This window comes from Hyperolius riggenbachi, chromosome 1, assembly GCF_040937935.1.
Source record: "Hyperolius riggenbachi isolate aHypRig1 chromosome 1, aHypRig1.pri, whole genome shotgun sequence".
Lineage (NCBI taxonomy): Eukaryota > Metazoa > Chordata > Amphibia > Anura > Hyperoliidae > Hyperolius > Hyperolius riggenbachi.
This window is the reverse complement of record NC_090646.1, coordinates 177565192-177579563: the sequence shown is the minus strand read 5'-3', so window position 1 is coordinate 177579563 and position 14372 is coordinate 177565192. Positions and strand designations below refer to the sequence as shown.

General features: G+C 45.9%; 1 protein-coding gene across 2 annotated transcripts in view; it reads left to right on the top strand.

The window, feature by feature from the left end:
* Positions 1-7140: 7140 nt before the first annotated feature.
* GUCY1B1 (guanylate cyclase 1 soluble subunit beta 1) overlaps positions 7141-14372 on the top strand; it is a 106486-nt gene continuing 99254 nt past the window's right edge. The window contains exons 1-2 of one of the 2 annotated variants that reach the window (XM_068278881.1): positions 7141-7261; positions 13738-13811. In XM_068278881.1, coding sequence (XP_068134982.1) covers positions 7259-7261; positions 13738-13811 — 77 coding nt within the window. In that variant the 5' untranslated portion in view covers positions 7141-7258. Of the gene's footprint in view, positions 7262-13737; positions 13812-14372 lie in introns of those variants that run through there. The other variant, XM_068278882.1, reaches the window with a different exon arrangement.

Here is a 14372-nt window from a genome sequence, read left to right as displayed (position 1 = left end):
AGGGTGCTGATACTTACCACTGGTCAGCAGAGGCACATTCTGCTTTCTCTACACTGAAAAAACTGTTCTGTTCTGCACCCATCTTAAGACATGTGGATGTCACCTTCCCCTTTATCGTGGAGGTTGATGCCTCAGAGGTTGGGGTGGGGGCTGTATTGTCTCAGCGCTCGGGTTTGCAGGGAAAACTCCACCCATGCGCCTACTTCTCTTGTAGATTTTCACCCGCAGAGAAAAACTACGATATAGGCAACCGGGAGCTTTTAGCTATTAAATTAGCTTTTGAAGAGTGGCGACATTGGCTAGAAGGTGCAGAACATACTATCACAGTTTATACAGATCATAAAAATCTGGAGTACATAGAGGGCGCCAAGAGACTTAGCCCTCATCAGGCCCGGTGGTCTTTGTTCTTTTCAAGATTCAGATTTGTAATAACGTATACCCCTGGAAGTAAAAACATCAAGGCCGACGCCTTGTCCAGGTGTTTCGAACCCGAGACAGTACAGCCTTCAGCCCCTGAGACCATTCTTCCTCAGAGGGTAGTCCTGGCAGCCACTGAGACCTGGAAGGATTGGACAGTCAGTCTGAGTCCCAACCAACAGGATGTTCCAGAGGGGAAGCCCGAGGGGGTGATGTTTGTACCACTGCCTTTTCGTCTGCAACTCCTACATCTGTTTCATTCCCACAAAAATGCTGGACATCCCGGGGCCACCAGAACTCAGGATTTACTGGCCAGATGTGCTTGGTGGCCTACGTTAGCAACAGATTGTAAGGAGTTTGTGAGGGAATGTGCAGTGTGTGCCAGAAATAAGCCTTCTCGCCAGGCACCTTTGGGTACTTTACAATCCTTACCAGTGCCAAGTGAACCATGGACTCATCTGTCCATGGATTTTGTAGGAGAACTCCCCAGGTCTGAGGGCAAGACAGTCATTTGGGTGGTAGTAGACAGATTCAGTAAGATGGCTCATTTTGTTCCATTAAAAGGACTCCCCTCGGCCCAGGAATTGGCTGATCTCTTCATCCAGCACGTTTTCCGGTTACATGGTATTCCGGAAAATGTAGTGTCAGATCGGGGAGTCCAATTTGTATCAAAGTTTTGGAAAGCTTTCTGCCATCAGCTGGATATGGACCTTGCATTCTCATCAAGCTACCACCCACAGACCAATGGCCAGACCGAGAGAGTTAACCAGTCCCTGGAGCAATTTCTCAGATGTTATGTCGCAGATGTTCAGTCCGATTGGGTAAAATTTTTGCCATTTGCGGAATTTGCGCACAACAACCTGAAAAGTTCCTCTTCTGGATTTTCCCCATTCCAGGTAGTGTCGGGAAGATCACCCAAGTTTGCCCCGTTACCTGTGGCGTCTACACCATTCCCAGCCTTGGAGGATTGGCAGAGGGATTTGAGGCAGGTTTGGGGAATGGTTAAGAGGAACTTGGGGAAAGCTTTCCAGACTCAGAAAAAACAGGCAGACAAAAGGCGGTCTGTAGAATGGAAGTTTTCTCTGGGAGACATGGTATGGGTATCCACTCGGCATTTGGCCCTGAAGCAACTGTCACCCAAACTGGGTCCTAGATTCATAGGACCATTCCCAGTGACCAGAAAGATTAATAATGTCACTTATGCGATTGATCTCCCAGCCAGCATGAGAGGTGTGAAATCATTCCATGTGTCTCAGTTGAAGCCGGCAGTGCGCGTGGATTCCTCTCCCCCCCCCCCCCCTCCCCGTGTTGGTTGATGATCAACCTGAATATGAGATTGAAAAGATTCTGGACTCTCGCTTAGTGCAAAAATCTGTGCAGTATCTGGTCCACTGGAAAGGATATGGTGTGGAGGAAAGAACTTGGGTGCCAGATTGTTGCATGCATGCGGAAGAATTAAAGAAAGAATTTCATGACTCACATCCTGGGAAGCCGGGTGGGAAGTGTCCGGAGTCCATTCCTCAGGGGGGGGGGGGGGGGGGTACTGTAATGAATAGCGGAGATGCCGCCGCGCGGTCTGGCGGCGGGGCGGCTGTCTCCGCGTTCAGACCAGCGGTTTCCGCACAGCAGCATGCGTCTGGTTTGCCTTGGCCTTCTAGTGCACACAGATGGAGAGCTACGCGCGTGCGCGCTAGAAGGCAGGACATTTATGCCAGCAGGAGAGGTATCAGCTGATCAGGACGATCAGCTGATTCCAGCGGAACTCCTGATTGGCTGAGTGGCTGGGGGCGGCACTGAGGAGCGCTGGAGTATATATACATCTTGCCTGTCAGTTGCAGGTTGTCTGCCGTTGCGAATACTTACGTGTGAGCACTCAGACCTCAGTCAGACCACACAGTGTGTTTGAACAAGGTGGACCTGGGAATTCACACTTAGCCAGATTACGCTCTTGTTATTACTGTGTTATACTTTAGACCAGTTCCAGGGTGTTGAGACCAAGGACCTCACACCCAAGCTTAGGACTACTGTGTCATTGCTGTGTTATACTTTAGACCAGTCCCAGGGTGTTGAGACCAAGGACCTCACACCCAAGCTTAGGATTACTGTGTCATTGCTGTGTTATACCCTAAACCAGTTCCAGGGTGTTGAGACCAAGGACCTCACACCCAAGCATAAGATACTGTGTTATTCCTTAGACTAGTTCCAGAGTGTCGAGACCAAGGACCTCACACCCCAGACTAGGATTGTGCTTTATATCTGTTATGACCATTTGCTCTGTCGACCTCTCTCTTGCTTTCTGATTCGGTACCTCTGCCTATCTGTCTACCAGTTGCCAAACCTTGCCTGTACCCGGTTACCGAATCATCCTTCTGTCTTTGTACCTTATCTGCTCGTGTGTTGCCGACCTGGCTTGCCCGACCCTCCTGGCTGTCACTTCCTCAGAGTGTTCAGTCTGTCTGTACTACCCGTGACACTATTCCACCAAGTGTCGGTTAGCTGCAAGGACTCTTGCTCCTCAGAGAGTCCTACCTGCAGTGCAGCCAGTGGCCTCTACCCCATAGGAGACCCCTGGCTGCAGTACAGTCTGATTACCAGTTTACCAGGGAATCACTGGCTGCCAGATTATCTCTATCCCCTCTATTAGGAAATAGTCCCTGCATAGCCGAGTGCCACCTGCTCCTCAGGTGGTCTCTGGCCAAAGTAATCTGTGTCTCCTGCCTCTCAGGAGATAGCCTACAGTTGCACCAACACTTACACTTCATTAGGTGTCCAGAGGTTAGTCATACTTGTATTATTGGTGATTCTGCAGATCATCCATAATCAGGTATATATCTGTATTGTTGATGATTCTGCAGATCATTAATAATCAGATTATCTCTCTGTGATGACACCAATCGTTACAGTCAGCCTTTACAATAACAGGAACATACAGTTATGTTCAATTATGTACAATATTAACCTGTATAAGCAGGGCGGGATTTGTACCTTTTGCCACCCAAGGCCCACTATAACCACCCGCCCCCTGACCAACATCATAGGTAGACAGGTTTAATTCCCCTCATCATAGGTATCCTGGTTTAATAACCCCCCTCCAGCATAGGTAGCCAGGTTTAATACCCCCATTGCCGCCTCCACCACAGGAGCTATGATTAAGGAGCCACTTTTGCTCCGATAAGCGTGAGCTTTTATCTGTACGCTGTGATGCTGTGATTTTATAAAGATTTTTCTATTTTTCATCATACAACATTGGTGCAGCGGGATTTCCTTTGTGCATTGCTGATTTTGGTCAAGACTCCTTGCTCCCTTTGTGAGTGTAGCAGCCTTTCTTTGGAATTAATAGCCAGGTTTAATACCGCCACCCCCCTTCAGCATAGGTAGCCAGGTTTAACTCTCCCTTCCCCCCTCCAGCATAGGTAGCCAGGCTTGCCCCCACTTCTCCACTCCAGCATACTGTAAGTAGCCAGGTTTACCCCACCTTCCCCTCTCCAGCATATGTAACCAGGTGTGCCCACCTTCCCCCCTCCGGTATATGTAACCAGGTTTGCCCCCTTCCATCCCCTCCAGCATAGGTAGCCAGGTTTACCCCCCCCCCCATCCGCCTCCAGCATAGGTAGTCAGGTTTACTCCCCCTCTTCAGCATAGGTAGACAGGTTTGCCCCCCTTCCCCCCTCCAGCTTAGGTAGCCAGGTTTAATTTAACACCACCCCCCATCAGCAGTGACTCACTCACCCCTATGTTGCCGGTCCACCCATCTGCCCGCATCCACGGACAAGGTGATCCTGCAGTGTGTCTCTTGTCTCTGCTGTCCCGGTGGCATGTCCAGAGAGAGACTTCAGATCAGCAGGTTTTGAGGCTCAAAGTACTGTTCTAGAGTCAGTGGTGCATGGTGACATCGCTGTACAGGAAGTGACATCACTACTGACTTCCTGTACAACAATGTCATCGTCCACCGCCGACTATATCACTTTGGGTCCTGGTACCTCTTGATCTGAGGTCTCTCTCTCTTTACATGCTACCGGGAAAAACAGCAAGCGGGTTGGGAGTGGCTAACAGCAGGGAGCTGCATCTCATCCACGATACCTCTTTCATCACAGTGGTGACTGAGCGAGTAATCCCCAATGATGACGCCATATAATTCAAATGCAGGAAGTGAGCAGCAGCGATGTCACTTCCTGTATATGGCGCCAGCATTGGGGATCAATCGCTCGCTCTCTCACCTCTGTGATGAGAGAGGCTGAGCTGATGAGATGCAGCTCTGTGTACCCTCTGTGTCTGCCCTGGGCAGCGCAGCCAGTCAGGGGAACTTAGTACGGAGGAGGTCTGTATTTTACATTGTGCCAGAGGGCGGGCAGGAGCGAGCAAGGAGACACAAACAGCTGATGTGCCAGTTGCAATGGCGCCCCCAGCCATCTTTGTGTCCTAGGCCATGGCCTTTTTGGCCTGCCCACAAATCTGGCCATGTGTATGATAACAGTTATAATGCACAATCGGGTAGAAATGTGCACCTCAGAAATATGTACTAACGTGCACAATATTAAACTTTATCAAACAGGAAAAGGTGTCCGCACACTGGCCTATCAAGAGTGTACTAGGGCTAGAAACATATGTACACGCAGGTAAGAACAGAAAGCTCAAGAAACAGCACCACTCAATTAATTAATTGCTAATGCAATACCTTATGAAAACACAATACAATTAAAACACATACAAAAACTATAGGACCCAGAGTCTTCCCTCTCCTTAGGTAAGTTTCTTTGTTTTCTTTTAACAACAGTTCTCATCGATTTTAATTGCTAAATTAACAGTAATATACCCTCATGACATACATATTAAAAAGTCCATAAGGTAACTATTTATGATTTATGGTGTCATTTCTTTTTTTTTTTTACAAGTGTATTATTTTGGTAACTATAGGGTACGGGTGTAAGGTATTAAAATGTAGTAAAAAATTATGTATTTCTATATATAAAGTGTATGAATGTGTATGTTTGGGTGCATTTTACTTTTTGGCCACAAACAGTACTCAGTAGTTAGTGTATCTGTTTATGTTTGTTTTATGGATAAAATGCCGGCGTCAGCGTGATTCCAGCTTTTCATACATCGCGGGCACTGTGATTGGGTTTGGGAACAAGCTGTTCCAATTCCCCAAACACTCAATGGCGGGATTGCGGCGGAAACGAACAACAGCGGCTCAGCGATCAGGAGCATCCAGGTAAACAAAGCGGGTATGTGTAATTACACCCCTGGTCGGGAAGCGTTGTGCAGGGTGGTGTAAATACATGTACGTGCAGTCGTGTAGAGGTTAAAGTGCCAGAATCTAATCAGCTAATTAATCCAAAACACCTGCAAAGGGTTCCTATTTCATATATTAGTTTCACCTTTTAAAGAGAAACTCCGACCAAGAATTGAACTTTATCCCAATCAGTAGCTGATACCACCTTTTACATGAGAAATCTATTCCTTTTCACAAACAGACCATCAGGGGGTACTGTATGACTGATATTGTGGTGAAACTCTGAGGACCGTGGTACTCCTGGCAGTTTCCTGTCTGAGAACCTTGCTGCATTGTGGGAAATAGCTGTTTACAGCTGTTTCCAACTGCCAAAAAAAGCATGCAGCAGCTACATCACCTGCCAACAGTAAAATGGCACCATGTAATAAATGTCAGAATGTAAATCAGGGATTTAAAGTATTTTACAATGGGCAAACACTGACTAAATCATGTATACATAATTATTGTAAAAATGAAGCGCTTTTGTTTAATACATTATTTTCACTGGAGTTCCTCTTTAAGTTGAATTATTGAAATAAATGTACTTTTGCAAGGTATTCTAATTTTTCATGTTTCACCTGTATCGCCACATTCACAGTGACCGCTGTGTTCCCTGGGACAGCAGGACCACAACGCAACAGATCGGGAAAGCAGCACTGTACAATACCTGTGCGTTGTGTCACATACAGTGAAGCATACAGTCTATGAAAATCATGCTTCACTCTAAGAGTTACGAGGTCAAGTGCAGCATTTTGACATATCATGCAGCCCTTTTTTGCACCGCAACTCACCCGCTGCACCGTGAATGTCGCATAGGTGGTGCATTACAGTGCGAAAAGTCATGTTACAGAGCTGCCGTTTGCCCGTTGCATCACCAACGTTGCCTTAGTCTAAGGCTCAACACACACCATACAATCTTGGTTGTTCAATCTTACCACTTTCATGTAGTATAAGAGCTTATCCAGTCAATCATTCAAGGTATTTTCAATCTGTTGGCCCTTATACTACATAGATTTCATTTGGTAAATCTGTACAACCAAGATTGTATGGTGTGTGTTGAGCTTAAGTGTCCATCCTTACAGGTTTTGCCACCATTAAACAACAATGGTAGAGTAGCTAGGCAGTATTATTGTACTTTCTATTTATCTGTAGGTGCAATATGGTGGACGCTTTTATTTTTAGTTTGGTTCCTCTTTCGTATGTGATTTCCCATGGAGAGAGGCAGCACTGCTATTCTGCAGCTCCTGAATGTGAATTTGCCGTTGCTGCAGCAACAAGAGGAGAGAGGAGGAAAGGATGGTTCCCAACTCCCTCCTCGCAGCTCATTGTCAAGTCAGGCATCCTCTGCTCACTACCAAAGCGACGTCAGCAGCACACCGAGAGAAAGCTAGCAGTCCGCACGCTGCTATTGGCTCCCTGCAGCTGTCTGTCAATAGGGGGGCGGGGAAATGGTTCTGAATCTGTTCTGCTGCTTCCCTAAGCTTCATTAGCGCTGCAGAGACTGTCACTAAGTAACTCTTTACATACCATTGTCTGGCTGGACGGGGACACGGTACACCGACTGATAGAATGGTGAGTGTTCCATGACCTGATTTCTGTCTGTGAGCATTCCATGGCACACTGCAGCCTGGATCTCTGGAACAGCATTTCTAGGAGGCATCCATGCACTAGAATTAACATTAGCGCTGCTCCTATCCTGCTTGCGTGAAAAAGATGTATGTAACATTACACAGCCACACACTTGCCTGTCAGTGATGGTAGTGCCTAGCAAGTATAGATGTACATGATATAAAAGAAATCCTGATTTTGTGACAGTCTTTGATGGTGCCCAGTTGATTTTCTCTACAGTCACACAACATTTTTACCCTTTGCTTCTATAGTTTAGGATCTCATCATTTTGCTGCATTTTATCTTATTTTCTAGTATTTTCTGTCTTGTACAACAGATCTACAGCATTGCGCAACACCATTTTTCTGATAGACATTTTCAGTATTGAATAATGTTCGGCTATAATAAGTCCTTTACAAATCATTTGTGAAAAATAACCGGTCTGCATCCTCAAAATAGTTTCTGTCAGCTCTGTGCAGGGCGATTGTCAGCGATGAGGGAGGCCCTGTACTGTAACGCATCACTTTGTTTTCTCTGCTTATGTAAACAGAATAAAACATTATGCGTTACATATTACTGCGTATGAAGAAGGAGTAGGTAGATAGTACTGGCACAGTGGCGTACCAATAGGGGGTGCAGAGGTTGCTATGCAGCGGAGGGCCTTGGGCCATAGCGGCCTATTAGGGATGCTGTCTATTGGTATAGGTACTGCTTACCGGTGCTGGTAATAATCTCTTCTATAGATGCTTTGAATACCAGTAATCATTAACAAACTGATCCTTAGCCCCTTCTTGTACCTCTGTGGTTACACTGTGGTTGTCCTTGGCAGGTTTTGGTGTGTGGTATCAATTGTTTTGTTTAGAGTGCTGGGGGGGGGGGGGGGGGCAATTGAAAGCTGCACTGGGGCCCATAGCTTCTTAGCTTCACCACTGTCCTGGCATATGGTATACATGCATGGTATATTCAGACAGTTCTGATTACAATAAAAATATTACAGTCGACATGATGATAAAGCCACCATTCCACAATCTTGTTTGATACTACTTGTATATTTATGTAAAATGGTGTTCCAAAATAGCCGTATACCAAATGTCCCTTCACCAAATGTGTTTTGTGCAAGTGTAGGAAAGGCAAAATGGATGGGTGACAGCTTTGTCACAGAATATCCTGTTGCAGAGGCATGACAAAGTTAGGCCATTTGCGTAGTAAAAATAGTTGCTATTATTCAGATCCAAATAGAATTCATCTTCGTAGTGCTTTCCAGCTCTGGCCTCCCGTTGGAATCTTCTGTCTGTGTCCCTTGCTTTTCGCGTGATAGCAGGATAACTAAGTGGCTTAGTTAAGTGAATCTGTTAGGCTAAGGCAAGGAACACGCTTGCTAGTTTTCGTGCTCGTTTTCTGCACAAAAAACTGAAAACTAATGTAAATCAATGGGCTAGTTCACACTTAATGCATTTTTCGTGCACAGAAAAAATCTAATACAGGATAATTCTGCACATTTGTCAGTTTTCTCTATCCATTACATTAGCTGCTGTGAAAAAAACGTGCGCGTTTTTCTGCATACAAACACACATGGTGTGCAGAAAAACGCAAGCAGAAGAGTGCATCCCCAACCTAAGGTCACAGTGGGGCGTTGCAGTGCGACGTAACGGAGGCAGCACGGTGGCATAGTGGTTAGCGCTCTTGCCTTGCAACGCTGGGTTCCCGGTTCAAATCCCAGCAAGGTCAACATCTGCAAGGAGTTTGTATGTTCTCCCCGTGTCTGCGTGGGTTTCCTCTGGGCACTCCAGTTTCCTCCCACATTCCAAAAAAAAACATACAGATAAGTCAACTGGCTTCCCCCTAAATTGCCCCTAGGCTATAATACATGCACTACACGATACATGCATAGACATATGACTATGGTAGGGACTAGATTGTGAGCCCCTCTGAGGGACAGTTAGTGACAAGACAATATACTCTGTACAGCGCTGCGTAATATGTCGGCGCTATATAAATACTTAAATAAATAAATATTAACACAGTATGCCGCACTACAATAGTAAGTCGATGTGAAATTCAGAGAGCATCCAGTGCGACTGACTACAGTATTCCTACACAGTAGATGCAGTGCGTTACTGACAATGTACGCGTTAACAGTGGCAGAGAAGCATACTTTTCATTGACTGCCCTGCTTATCCTATGCTTATCATATGGCCTGAACAGGGCCAGTGCTGCCATTCAGGCAAAGAGGGCATTTGCCTCAAGGCCCTGACCACTGCAGGTACCCCACCAACTTGCGCCAACTGGTCTCCCTGCCCTGCCTCGGGGGGGCCCTGCACATGTAGCTTCATATTATTCACTCACCCGTCCCGGGACTGTGACGTCTGTGCTGTCTTCAGCCCCGCTGTCTGCCTCTTCTCTATGACCCGGAGCTTGATATTTTCACATAACATGTGCTGTATGGAGCAGTGCAGGCAAACCGGCTGGGGGGGGGGGGGGGGGGGGGTAGGTGCCTCCAGCTTAAGTTTGCCCCAGGGCCCTTAAACCAGCCCTGGGCTTAAAGTGCCCATTAACATTACAATATTTTCCCCTGACGTGATCATTCGGTCACATTTGCGGGACCATAAATAATCGGAAGACAATTATCGATTGTTCCCAAAAAACGGGTGGATTAGGGCACTTTCTCTCTTTAGATACAATCATGAGATCCAACATTCTGATCAACAAAAGACTCTCATCTTCCCATTTAACGGTACAGGACACACAGAACTGTATAGAAGGCAACGAAGATGGTCAATAAGATGAGAATAATTCTAGCTTGCATTCAAATTTAATGAAAATTAAATGTGACTCAATATTGGGCCTATTAAAAACAGCTGCACTTGACTTGCATGCAAGATGGAATTATAAGCTTCTCGTTGACTATATCTTGCAGGCAACATCGGAGCCTAGAATTTTGTGAGATTTGTTTGTGAAAAGTAGACCTCCATACGGAGTCTTTAAAACCCGGTTAGCAGTCCACAACACTTAGGCCTCTTTTCCATGGACAGTTGAACTGTGTGCTCAGCAAGCAGCTACAAGTCAGCAGCAGGGCTGGATTTGTACTCTTTACCGCCCTAGGCCACTGTCACCAGCTGCCCCTTTCAGTATAGGTAGCCAGATAACCCCTCCCCTTCCCTCCAGTATAGGTAGCCAGATGACCCCTCCCTCCTTCCCTCCAGTATATGTAGCCTGATGACCCCTCCCCGTATAGGCAGCCAGATGACTCCTCCCTCCTTCCCTCCAGTATAGGTAGCCTGATGACCCCCCCTCCCGTATAGGTAGCAAGATGACTCCTCCCCCCTTTCCCTCCAGTATAGGTAGCCAGATGACCCCTGCGTATAGGTAGCTAGATGACTCCTCCCTCCTTACCCTCCAGTATAGGTAGCCAGATGACACCTCCCCCTTTTCCTCCAGTATAGGTAGCCAGATGACTCCCCTAATGCCTCCTTCCCCCCCCCCCCCCTTAGGGGTAGCCATCTCGCCTTCGCACCATAGCAGCCATCTGTGTCACTCATTTCTCCACTCATCTCCAGTGCAGAAGCTTCCTCTTCCTTTCCATTTCCAATGTTGCCCAAGTCCATAGCCGCCGATCACAATGCAAACATGCACAGAGAGCAAGGTGGCTGCTGCACAGAGAGCTAGCAGCAGAGTACAGAGGTCAGGTGCTCGCCTGATCTCCCTGCATTGCAGCATTTGCGAGCTTGCAAATGATGCACCAGTTTATACTGCTGCTTTAGTGCCCTTCCTCCTGTGGTGCCCTAGGCCATGGCCTAGGGGGCCTAAATCCAGCCCTGGGCAGCAGTGAGCAGTTACCAGGCAGCAGCAAGCATTTGTCAGGCAGTAGCAGGCAGTTGTGAGAGTTTGAGAGGCATTTCACTGCCTATCAACTGTCCATGGAAAAGAGGCCTAAGGCCTCTGTTAACTGCTCACTGCTGCCTGGTAACTGCTTGCTGAGCACACAGTTCAATTGTCCGTGGAAAAGAGGCCTTAGGGCCCTTTCACATGAGCAGTTGATAGGCAGTGAAAAGCCTGTCAAACTCTCACAGCTGCTTTGCTGTCGCCTGGTAACTGCTTGCTGCTGCCTGGTAATTGGTCACTGCTGCTTGGCAACTGCTTGCTGAGCACATAGTTCAACTGCCCATGTGAAAGGGCCCTTAAAGAGAAACTCCGACCAAGAATTGAACTTTATCCCAATCAGTAGCTGATACCCCCTTTTATATGAGACATCTATTCCTTTTCACAAACAGAGCATCAGGAGGTGCTGTATGACTGATATTGTGGTGGAACCTCGCCCACAAGAAACAAGAAAAGTATGTACTCTTGGCAGTTTCCTGTCTGTGAACCTTGCTGCATTGTGGGAAATAGCTGTTTACAGCTGTTTCTAACTGCCAAAAACCGTGCAGCAGCTACATCACCTGCCAACAGTGAAATGTTCACTGGAGTTCCTCTTTAAAGGACCACTATCGCGAAAAAAAAGTAGGCAGTTAAAATCTGACAGAACCAACAGGGCCAGTCTATCTCCTCATGGAGGATTTTCATGGTTTTCATGGTTTTCAACAGCATTTCCTGAACAGCAGTTTAACTGCTAAAATAGTAAGATACCAGCCAGCCTCCCTACTCACTGGCACACTATTTTGTCAGGAAATAGTGGTATAAAACTCTAACATAACATTCAATAAAAATGTGCTTTCCTACTATTTATTACCCCTGCAGTTATATTTGCTTTTGTGCACAAGCAATATTACCTGTTTACAAATTACAAGGTCCCAAAGTACAGTTTATCTGCTCGGAAAGCTGCCATTGCATTTTATTAATATATTTTAATATATAAATATAGCACCTATCTAATGATAATTTCTCATATGTCTCTATGTCTCTGTTTGTCAGCGCTGAGCAGTTCCGTTTCTGCACGTGGCTGGCTGTAACTAATTGTATCAACTGATGAATGTAAACAAAAGATAATGTTATCACCTCTTCAAATGTGTATCACAAGCTGAAAGGGCTTTCCACTGCAAAACAAAGTGCTGTGTTTAACTGTTTGGATGCTATTCTGCTACGATTCTTTTCTGGTACTGTAGTAGGTTTGAAGCTGTAAGTAATGTTTTAGAGCAAAGGAGAAATGCTGAGTTTCAGACCACTTTAAAGCAAAACCTCCGGTGTACATCACATGTTCACTGGGTCCTCTTCTACTATAAAGTTATACTGTAATTACCTGCCGGGACGTTTTCTTGTGAATCAGTTCCAGGGCTCTGTGTCTGCCGGCTTCAGACATGTTTTCTCTATCTCGAGTAGAGAAAACACTATGGTGTTTTTCAGCATGGTGGGGGCTACACGTCTGAATCCCGGCGGTTATGAAGCTGCAGGACTGATTCACAAGAAGAAGACCCTGCAGGTAATTATAACTTTCTAGGACAAGAGGACCCAGAGAACATGTGATGTACACCGGAGGTCCGATTTAAAGGATACCCGAGCTAAATGGAAGTGGTGATATTGAGTCCATACATGAGTGGGCACGTGTGCTGAGCCTTATCCATGTTTCTGATCACTCTCAAGAGGCGCAGTTTCTTTCCAGTGGCAGCCTTGACTTTAGTAAAAAGCCAGCATTTGACCCGGAGGTATTAGCTTTGTGCATGTGCAGTATGTCGGTTACAACCTCTATGTTCAATCTTACCTTTCTCCTCTGGGTCAAAGGTTGGGGACTTACTAAAGCCACAGCTGCCAGAAAGAAATGGACCCTCTTGGGAGTGATCATAGACATGGGTAAAGCTCAACGGACATGTCCACACCTATATATGGCCTCAATTTCACTACTACTGTTCAATTTGGGTATCCTTTAACTGAACAGTGTACTGGTTTAACCCTTTATCAGCCAATTTATTTAGAGGCTTGCAAGTGCTCCAGTCCAATTTATTTTAGCACATTTTTTTTATTTCTTACTTATAGTTATATTTCATTGCTTCTAATTAGTACTGCTATAATGTGTATTTATGGCCACTTGTCACTAGGGGGCAGTGTGAGACACTAGTAGAGGACTTCTGCTTTCAGTTTCTATATTTTCTGCTAGCAGAGAGAGATCAAAGCATTCCACGAATTTACAGCACAGCTGAGATCAAATGCAGTGCATGTATCTCAAACAAGATAACGCTATTGAAGCTGCTAATGGGTTAAGGCACTACCTTTGATTCAGGGGACCTGGTTGCAGCTTTCAAGAACTTGGAGTTTGGCAGGAGAAAAGTGATATACAAATGTTAACATTAATTAATTGTTAAATACTAATAACGCCCACTCACTTAGCATCTACCACAATCAAATCGGTTAATTTCTGGATGGACTAACTTTTTACTTATGTTTTATTCATTATTGCCGTTGTTGTTACTTTATTTGCACATACAATATATCTGTTTCTTTCTTTATAGTATGGGTTTGTCAATCATGCCTTGGAACTCTTGGTAATAAGAAACTATGGCATAGAAGTATGGGAAGACATCAAGTAAGTCACTGGTTTAATTCATGTATTTGAAAAATATTTACTACTGTAGAGGTATACTCTAATATAGGTAATCAGTGGTAGTCCCCCCAGTATAGCTGGGGGGACTATATTCAGAACTGTCCTTCAGTATAGGTGTTCAGTAATAGTCCCCACAGAATAGGTATCCAAAAGTGCCCCCCTCCCTCCCAGTATTGGTAGACAGGTGTCTCCAGTATAGGTAATCAACTGAAGTCCCCCCCCCCCAGTATAGCTAACCAGAGGTGTCCCCCAGTGTAGGTGTTCAGTAAAAATCCCCAAAGAAGAAGTAGCCAGAGGTGCCCCCCACTTATACTGGACCTTTCTTCAGTATAGGTAATCAGTGGGAGCCCTACCAGTGTAGCTAACCATAGGTGTCTCCATTATAGATAGTCAGTGGTAGTCCCCCAGAGGTGGCCCCAGTATAGGTGATAAGGGGTAGTCCCCCCAGTATAGGTAGCCAGAGGTGTTCCCAGTATAGGTAATGAGGTGTAGTCCCTCCAGTATAGGTAGCCTGGGGTTTTCCCTCAGTATAGGTAGGCAGGG